We start from the raw sequence: 9,755 nt of genomic DNA, 5'->3' as shown, positions 1-9,755 counted from the left end.
AACTATTGACATGTGTATAAGAACTCGGGTGGATCTCTAAAGGTGTCGTAGTTTATGATTTTATTTAGGTAACATTCTTGAAATGGCAAAATTATAGAGATGGGGAGCCGCTCACCGGCTGCCAGGGGTTAGGGATGGGGGAAGGGAGTTCCTTTGTGTTACAGGACGGTTCTGTATGTTGATTACGATGGCGGTTACCGGCATCTGCACTTGTAATAAAACTGCACAGAACTATACACAACACACACACACAAAGTGAAAAATGAATAAGGTCTACAGTCTAGTTAACAGTTTTGTCCCAATGTCAATTTCCTTATTTTTATATTGTACTATATATGATTGCGTTGGTAATTATTAACGATACACATTTGTCAAAACTCACTGAACAGCCATACACTTAAATAGCTGATTTTTACTGTGTATAGATTATACCTCAGAATGCTAATTTTAAAATATAAAATAATAAATAGTACAGTCACCAAAAAAGAGAGGAAGAAAGGAAAGGAGGGAGGGAGGGAGGGAGGGAGGGAAGGGGCGGGGAGGGAGAGGTGGGGGAGGGAAGGAAAGAAGAAACAGCAACTTGGGGTAAACAGAAACCACCCAAAGTGAAGGACACACACACACACACACACACACACACACGCTTGCACACACGAGTCAACAAGACATTCATGTCCTCAGAAAGGTAGGAGAAGATACTGGATCCATCTAGTAAAAATCAGTTACAAAAAAATATATATAGGATACTCATGAATTAAAACTATGACAGCAGATTTGAAAAACCAATAGTTAGAAGGATGAAGTTGAAAAAATCTCCCAGAAAGTAGTACAAAAAGACAAATGGAAAATGAGAGAAAAGATAAAATCGGATGACCTATGTGGGAGGTCCAGTATCTCAAAGGTGAAAGTTCCAGAGGGGGAAACGGAGGGGAAATCGGAGAAATCGGAGAAGAAGTTGGAGAAATCGGAGGGGAGAGAATCCTCAACAACATGGGAGAGTTTCCCAGAAGGGAAACATGCTTTGAGACCAAAGAGCCCAATAAATGCTCAGCACGATGGTACCACTGTGAAATTAACACTGGGGACAAAGAGAAGATTCTAAAAGCTTCCAAAGACGACTGGCTCCTGAAAGCTCATTGTTAAATTCTGGAAATTTTGCAGGCAGTTGTTAAATTATTGGTAGCATGAAATCAGCCCTGATGGGAATATTTACACCATTATTTACATCATGGAAACTGCTAAGGGAGGGGGGGGAAGCTGGTTTACCAGCATATTTCTAAATAGTTAAGTAAATTACAGCATATAATTTATTCAGCCGTTAACAATAACAACTATGAAGAATGTATAGAAACACAGCAAATGTTGGGGCGCCTGGGTGGCTCAGTTGATTAAGTGTCTAACTCTCAGCTTCGGCTTAGGTCATGATCTCAGCGTCCTGGGATCTCGAGCCCTGGGTCCATCCTCTGCCCCTCCCCCCCTAAAATAAACAAGTAAATCTTTAAAAAAAAAAAACACAGAAAATGCTGACATAACATTGTTAGGTAAATAAACAAAAAGTATAAGCACACTATAAATATAATTATGGTAAAATATATTCATAGGGACAGAGACCAAAGGAAATGAACTCAGGAAAAAAGTTATTTTGTTACAATGATGCTAGGAGTGTTTTAAAGTTTACTTTAAATGATCCTTATTATTTGTATAAATTAAGATTATAAACCTTGGCTCAGCTCACAAGGACCTACAGAACAAAGCTCAAACTTGCTTAATGAAAATCCTATAAATGGCGACTTTAAGGGAAAACCCTTAGGCCTTCTAGGAATCGAGGCATTAACTTTGTTCTGCCTGCCCACCCCAGGGTTATCTTGAGGAACCCCCAGCATCCGGGGAGAATCCACACACCCCACTCCCACACGTGTCTCTGTGGTAACGCTTATCATTTGGTGGGGGTGAGTTATCCCTTAGCTCAGAAGTCTGTTCTCTGGGGAAGAAACTGTCTTCCTGGCTGTATACCACAGGCACTTTAAGCAACTGTTCAGTGTTTGAGGAGGCAGGGTAGGATGGCCATAGTAATGCTACCTCTTCCACGAAGCCCTCCAGATTCCCACACCACCACCACCCTTCCAGGAGAAATGAAAGAAATCTCCTTCTCTCGTATTGGCATAGCACTTGCTATAGCTTTGGGTACTGCTGAGTGACTTCATCAAGACCACAGAAGAGTATAGAAAGGTTACAAGCCTGGGTGTCGCCAGCCTTACCCTCCCTTCTGACCTCCAGAGCCTGCCCTCCTTCCTTGGCCTCCCGCCCCAGGCCTTGTCACCAGTGCCGAGGCTTCGTGGCCTCCAACAATAGCTCCCAAATAAGGATCCCATCTTCCCTCCTCCTCTCTGTCCTGCGGTCAAGGGGTCAGCTCAGACCCCTCCACTTTTTCCCTGGACCCTGATGCCACAGTGAGCTCTCCCTGGGTCACTGTGAACAGGGGGGTGCGTACACGGATAGATACCTAGTAAATCAACTATCATATCTTAACCATAGACTCTAAGTGGTAGGTATAGGAATGTTTGTGGTGATTCCTTCCACTTTTTCTGTGCTTCAAATTTTTCATAAGATATCAGGGGAAGTATCCTTCAACGGTTTCTTTTCTCTTTTTGGATAAAACTCAGAGTCCTTCACGGAGAACATCAGGTCCCCTACAATCTGGCCACTGCTTCCTTCTGTAACCGCATCTGCCGGCACTCACATGTCCCCTTCCCATAAACCACCCCAAATTACTTGGAGCCACTGGGAAGAGTTGGGGTATTTCATTCCTCTGTACCCACGGACTTGCTGTTCCCGATTCCCAGAACGTCCTTCCCTGTGTTCCTGCCCCAAACCCCTGTGTGCCCTTCAAACTCATCTCGAGCGATGCCTCCTCCAGGAAGCCTTCACTAAGCCAGATCCAAAGCTCCTCATCTGGTTCCCATGCCTCTCCCCTATCTCAGCAAAGGTCTGTGGCCTGAAGGACCCCACCTAGGACTGGGTTTGTAGCTATGCTGCCTCACCGGAGACCTGGCCCCAGGACTCAGCTCTAATTTCTCCCCTCAGAGGACGTGTCCTCAGGCCGTTCCTCTGCGTGTGTGTGTGTGTGTGTGTGTGTGTGTGTGTGTGTGACAAACACCCTTAACTGGCTGCACGGATCCTGACCTAGATCGGACCGGCCAACCCGGGGAGGCCCACCGAGCCCCAGGGCCTGCAGGAGGGGCCCCGCGGCCAGGGGTGGAGGTCTCCCTCCCGAGGAAGAGGTCCGGGCTGGGGTAGGGAAGAAGGCGGGGCCTGAGGCCGTGCAAGTCGGTGTCCCGGGCTGGGGACGGAAGTTGCTGAAGTACCATTAGTTTCAGTTTTGTTTCTCTCTCAGGCACCCAGCCACAGCGGCGTCCAGGCCTCGGGGGCCCCCCACTCCCCGTCCTGGAGCCCGGGGTCAGCTCAGGCTTGGTAAGGAGGGCCTGGGAATGCAGATGAAAAAGGAGCTGAGCTGGAGGGAGTGGGGGGAAGGGAGCAGGAGGAAGAGGAAGGGGGAGGGGAGAGACCCGGAAGGCGGGAGGAGAGGAGAGGGTGGGAGGGAGCACCCCACCTTGCCCCACTCTGGGACCAGAGGCCAGACGCTGACCTGGGAGAGACCCCCTCTCCCTCTCTGGCCTTTCCTCCCAGCCTCCACTCCCCAGAAGTTTGGGGGGACTCCCCTCTCCGGCAGTCTCTTCCTGGAGGATTTTGCCACTGTGCTGGCATCAGCGGGGAGTCACAGACGGACCGCACAACTCAGAGGCTTCTAGGAAAGCGGAGGCCCCTTGCAGCAGGACAGGCAAAAAGGCCTCTAGGAGATGAGGCACAGGCCCTGGTGACCCTGAAGTCTAGCAGCTGGAGGGACAGCAGGGCAGCCCCTTCCCCACAACCTTCCTTCCTTCTGCTCCAGAACCCCTATCGAGTTAGTCCAGCAGGAAGTAGGGCCCCCACCACCCCTGATGCTGCTCCCAGGGTCTAGAAGAAGACTGGTGTGTGGGGCTGCAGGAACTGGGGCCGCTTATCCTACCCAAGCTGCCAGGAGTCAAGGTGACTCTGCCCACCTGCCCCTCCCCTGTGTCCTTCCTCTGCCTGCCCCCACCCCAGCAGCTGCCCCCGGCTGGACCTCAGCACTCTTCACACAGGGCTCCTGCCACACTTGCTACAGGCCTGTCAACCCGGGGTGCTAATCATTACCCTGTTCGCTTCCTAAGGCTGGGCTTCTTCGTCTGGTCCTTTCTCAAAGCACAAGGCACCAGGCAAGAAGCGGTTACTTTTGTCCATTCGCCGAATGTATGCACAGAGCTGGGCGGCAACCTAGCTCAAGAGCAAGCGGCCACCAGCCCTGGGAGACCAGAAGATTTCCTGGCCATTCAGGTGAGACCCCCAGACCTGGCGGGGCTTGAGGATGGGGGGAGAGGCAGGACGGCAGGCTGGAGGGACCGTGGAGACACCCACTGCCCTCTGACCCTGACCCCTCGCTTGCAGCATGGTTTCCCAGGGATCCTCGCCCTCCCTCCTGGAAGCCCTGAGCAGCGATTTCCTGGCCTGTAAAATATGCCTGGAGCAGCTTCGTGCCCCCAAAACGTTGCCCTGCCTGCACACCTACTGCCAGGACTGCCTGGCCCAGCTGGCCGACGGTGGCCACCTCCGCTGCCCTGAGTGCCGTGAGACTGTGCCTGTGCCGCCGGCGGGTGTGGCCGCCTTCAAGACCAACTTCTTCGTCAATGGGCTCCTGGATCTGGTGAGGGCCCGCGCTGGCGGAGACCTGCGTGCGGGGAAGCCCGCCTGTGCGCTGTGTCCCCTAATGGGGGGTGCTGGCACCGGGGGGCCGGCCACAGCCCGGTGCCTGGACTGTGCGGATGACCTGTGCCAGGCCTGCGCCGACGGGCACCGCTGCACCCGGCAGACCCACACCCACCGGGTGGTGGACCTGGTGGGCTACAGGGCGGGCTGGTACGACGAGGAGGCCCGGGAGCGCCAGGCGGCCCAGTGCCCCCAGCATCCTGGGGAGGCCCTGCGCTTCCTGTGCCAGCCCTGCTCCCAGCTGCTGTGCCGCGAGTGCCGCCTGGACCCCCACCTGGACCACCCCTGCCTGCCACTGGCCGAGGCCGTGCGTGCCCGGAGGCCCGGCCTAGAGGAGCTGCTGGCGGGTGTGGACAACAACCTGGCTGAGCTCGAGTCAGCGAGGATGGTGGAAAAGGAAGCCTTGGCCCGGCTGCGGGAGCAGGCGGCTAGGGTGGGGACCCAGGTGGAGGAGGTGGCTGAGGGGGTCCTCCGGGCCCTCCTGGCCCAGAAGCAGGAGGTGCTGGGGCAGCTACGGGCCCACGTGGAGGCTGCTGAGGAGGCCGCTCGGGAGAGACTGGGGGAGCTGGAGGGCCGGGAGCAGGTGGCCAGGGCGGCGGCTGCCTTTGCCCGTCGGGTGCTCAGCCTGGGCCGCGAGGCTGAGATACTCTCACTGGAAGGGGCAATTGCCCAGAGGCTCCGGCAGCTGCAGGGTTGCCCCTGGATGCCTGGGCCAGCCCCCTGCCTCCTGCCCCAGCTGGAGCTCCATCCTGGGCTCTTGGACAAGAACTGCCACTTGCTACGACTCTCCTTTGAGGAGCAGCAGCCCCAGAAGGACAGTGGGAAAGGCGAAGCTGAAAGCCAGGGAGGGGATGAAACTCAGAGCTGCAGAGAGGATGGAGCCAAGTCAGAGAGACAAGGTGGAATCCAGCCCCAGAACAGGGATGGAGCCCAGACCCCGAAGGAGAACAGAGCCCAGACACCCCAGGAAGATGGAGCCCAGACCCTGAAGGAGGACAGAGCCAAGACACCCCAGGAAGATGGAGCCCAGACCCCAAAAGAGGGCAGAGCCCAGACACCCCTGGAAGATGAAGGAGCCCAGACCCCGAGGGGCAGCAGATCCAACAAGAAGAGGAAGTTCAAAGGCAGGCTCAAGTCAATTTCCCGGGAGCCCAGCCCAGCACCTGGGCTAAACCTGGAGGGCTCCGGCCTCCTCCCCAGGCCCATTTTTTCCTGCAGCTTCCCTACACGGATGCCCGGAGACAAGCGGTCTCCTCGGATCACAGGGCTCTGTCCCTTCGGCCCCCGGGAGATCCTGGTGGCCGACGAGCAGAACAGGGCACTGAAGCGCTTCTCCCTCAGTGGTGACTATAGGGGCGCGGTGCCCGTCCCTGAGGGCTGCTCCCCGTGCAGCGTGGCTGCCCTGCAGGGGGCAGTGGCCTTCTCAGCTGGCGCCAGGCTCTACCTCATCAGCCCCGATGGCGAGGTGCAGTGGCGCCGGGCCCTAAGCCTCTCCCAGGCCAGCCATGCCGTGGCCGCGATGCCGAGTGGGGACCGGGTGGCCGTCAGTGTGTCGGGCCATGTGGAGGTGTACAACATGGAAGGCAGCCTGGCCACCCGGTTTATCCCAGGGGGCAAGGCTAACAGGGGCCTGCGGGCACTGGTGTTCCTGACCACCAGCCCCCAGGGCAATTTTGTGGGGTCCGATTGGCAGCAGAATAGCGTGGTGGTCTGTGATGGGCTGGGTCAGGTGATTGGGGAGTACCGGGGGCCAGGCCTGCATGGCTGCCAGCCAGGCTCTGTGTCTGTGGATAAGAAAGGCTACATCTTTCTGACCCTTCGTGAGGTCAACAAGGTGGTGATCCTGGATCCAAAGGGGTCACTGCTCGGCGACTTCCTGACAGCCTATCATGGTCTGGAAAAGCCCCGGGTGACCACCATGGTGGACGGCAGACACCTGGTTGTGTCCCTCAGTAATGGGACCATCCATGTCTTCCGGGTCCGCCCTTCTGATAGTTAAAGGGCTAGGACTGGGGAGGGACTGGGGTGGGGGAGGGGAGGGGGAGGACTGTCGGGAGGGACAAGGGAGGCCAGGCTGCCATGGGATGTGGTGGCCAAGGGCATTTTCCCAGAGGGCAGGGGCTGGCAACCTTTCAATGTGAAGTGCCAAACTGCTAACCCCTCTTCGGGTGTGCAGGAATGGGACCAAGAGCAGTGGTGTGACCACAGCTCTCAGAAGCAGAGGAGGAGGGGAGGAGGGCGCCAGGAACTAACCGTGCCTCCTGCTTTTTGTGGGTGACTGTCTGCCTCTGCCGTCACTGCCCTTATAGATGAGGTCTCTGAAATTTGTAAGCTTGTGCTGATTTTCATTCTTCGAAACCATTCCCAATGGAATGGCCCAGGGAGAGTCTGTGTGTGGCGGGGGGGGGGGGGGGGCTGGCAGAAGGAATCCTCTGAGCCAAGAAGGGCTCAGGGTATGTCTGTCACGTGCCCTCTGGAAGAGAGCTGAGAACCCAGCTTCCCCTCAGACTGGAACAGGGGGACATGCCAGGTCACAAGAGGCCTGGGATTTTGATACGGCCACAGCCAGGAAGTAGAGGCTCCTCTGGTCATAGTGTCCCCCAGCAAAGTAGAGAGAAAATCTGGCCTTCATTTGGCTGAACTAAAGGGTGAAGGGATTTGCCCTCAGGTAGGCCATTATTGCTGAGGAAAACAACCTCGCCTGAACCCTTGGAGGCCAGGTGTGGGACTGTGGGGCCACAGCAGTTGGAAAACCTGAGAAGTCAGTAGTGGGGCTGGGCTGGGTGGGGGAATGGAATCCACAGGGAAGGATTCCGTCGGAGGTGAGCCGGGACCACCGGTCTCTTCAGTGGACAGGTTGAGCCAGGGGCTGTCGCGAGATGACCAAAGTGAATTTAATGTAGGGATGGTGGACTATGGAATGTTCATGAGAACCAGAGGGATTTTGGACAAGTCCAGAGGGAAAGTGCAGGGCATTCGGAGTGGGGAAAAGAAACCCCTTTCCTGGAGAGGTTATTGCTTGTTCATTGGAGTGATAGGGGAAATAAATAGTCAGTGTCAAGTGGACACATTCAATTATATAAAAACCTCAAACATTTGCACAGCAAAGAATAACGAGAGAAAGGGCAAGGGAAACCAGTTAAGAGGAGGAAACTATGTAGAACTGGGCTGAGTAAGAGCTGAGCCTCCAGTGACCAAGAGATGTACTTGGTTCAAAAGACCAAACAGGCTGGCACCCAGGAGGAAACGCACACAGGCCAGCACCAGGAAACTCGAAGTCAACCCCTTGCATTCGCCAAAACTACATTGAAAAAGTATGTCGTGGAGTGGTAGACTCCCGGCGCTATGGAGCGATGCTTTTTGGAAAGCCGTTTGGCAATACTTGACAAAGGTAGAAAGGAATGACTGTACGACTAAGTTATCTCACTTTGGGGAATACATTCTGGGAAAATAATTCAAAAGAAAGAAAGTATTTGCACAGAGATATTTGCGGCCACTTCTGTATCACAGTCATCGGCTGGAAACTGCTCGGCTGTGGGGGACAGCCAAGTAGATTGTGGTCTATTAGGACAATGAGCTATTGCCTTCACGTATGACAACTATGAAAACTATTTCAAAGAATATGATGCTATGTGATGCAATCATAGCAAAAAAAAAAGAGAATTTGGAATTATGATCACATAATGATAGCAACAAGATAAAAGTATGTCTGAATAGTTATCGAGTGGAAATAGGTTCAACATTTGTAAATAGTGATTTGGGAGACTGGGTTCTGGTCCTTTTGTGCTGTTACTCATATATGCACATTTCTACTTCAGTTATTATTGACCATTAAGTAACATGTATGCTTGAATATTTACTTCAAAAACATACACTTCTATAAATGATATTCGAGAATAGCTACTGGATTGGGAAATGAATGTGTCAGGGCAAACGAGACTGTCCGGTTGAAGGAGAGACAGGAGAGGAAGGGCCATCAGAGCAAGGGCCTGTCTGGTGACTGACCAAGGAACCTGCCCTGGGGAGGTATGCAGAGGTCGGGGACTCCTCCGGGGTGATCAGATCATTGTGGAGTATCCACAAGGCAAGGGAAGGTCTTGTTGAGTTCATCCACAAATTGAGACCAACTTGGTGGGAAATCAAGTGGTGTTTCTAGGGAACCAACTAATATCGGGTGAGTTGTATGGGGGTGGGGGTGGGAACAGGGTCTTCTCTTTTTTGCAGCTCTATTTGCAGAGAGCACAGTGATGGCTCATAGTAGGTGCTCAGTGAACGTCTATGAAATGAATTAATATCTAGAAAAAGCACAAGACAGCTGTAAGACTCTTCCCAGAGGTTTCCCACCTCAGATGTCTAAAAACATCTGAGGTTGTCCAAAACCTTAGCTTATGAGAAATCTCTGGTAGGGGGCACTGTGGACACAGGCCACCGTCTGCCTCCCAGGAGGTGGCCCAGCTCTGAGTCACAAAGGAGATGAGACTGGGGTGTCTTGCTTGTGTGTGAAGGGGGACCTGGTGAGTCATAGGCTCTGGGGATCATATACCTTCGGGTTAGAAAAACAGTTTTGCAGAGCTGTGTGGGAACCACGGGAATGTCACCTGGCTGCTGCAGGGACCACGTGACTTTCCAGGAAACTATAGGAATCCTGGGAGGCCGGACTTTGGAAGATTGACGGAAGTACTAACTTTTCCTCATTAAGGGGCAGAGGTAGCAAGGCACTGGCAAAAGCTGAAACAGAAGGAAAGTACAGCTTTGAGCATAATTTGGGTGTAAAAATCCCCAGCACCTTAACCGTGACCCAGAAATCCCACTCGGCACCGTGAGAAAGTTCTTTTTTTTTTTTTTTAAAGATTTTATTTATTTATGTGACAGAGAGACAGCCAGCGAGAGAGGGGACATAGCAGGGGAGTGGG

At 53.6% G+C, this 9,755-nt stretch overlaps 1 protein-coding gene across 2 annotated transcripts; it reads left to right on the top strand.

Annotated features, from left to right (window-relative positions):
* Positions 1–3,180: 3,180 nt before the first annotated feature.
* Positions 3,181–8,460, top strand: TRIM56 (tripartite motif containing 56). 2 transcript variants are annotated; one of them, XM_026516088.4, is made up of 3 exons: positions 3,181–3,471; positions 4,283–4,413; positions 4,525–8,460. In XM_026516088.4, the coding sequence occupies exon 3, from the start codon at positions 4,526–4,528 to the stop codon at positions 6,839–6,841; it is 2,316 nt and encodes a 771-aa protein (XP_026371873.2). In that variant the 5' UTR covers positions 3,181–3,471; positions 4,283–4,413; position 4,525; the 3' UTR covers positions 6,842–8,460. The 2 variants fall into 2 exon arrangements, with proteins under 2 accessions (XP_026371873.2, XP_026371872.2); XM_026516087.4 differs by having other exon boundaries at positions 4,251–4,413.
* The last annotated feature ends 1,295 nt before the right edge of the window (positions 8,461–9,755 follow it).

This window comes from Ursus arctos, unplaced genomic scaffold, assembly GCF_023065955.2.
Source record: "Ursus arctos isolate Adak ecotype North America unplaced genomic scaffold, UrsArc2.0 scaffold_2, whole genome shotgun sequence".
NCBI lineage: Eukaryota > Metazoa > Chordata > Mammalia > Carnivora > Ursidae > Ursus > Ursus arctos.
Note: the sequence above shows the minus strand (reverse complement) of the source record. Positions and strands in the feature narration are given on the sequence as shown.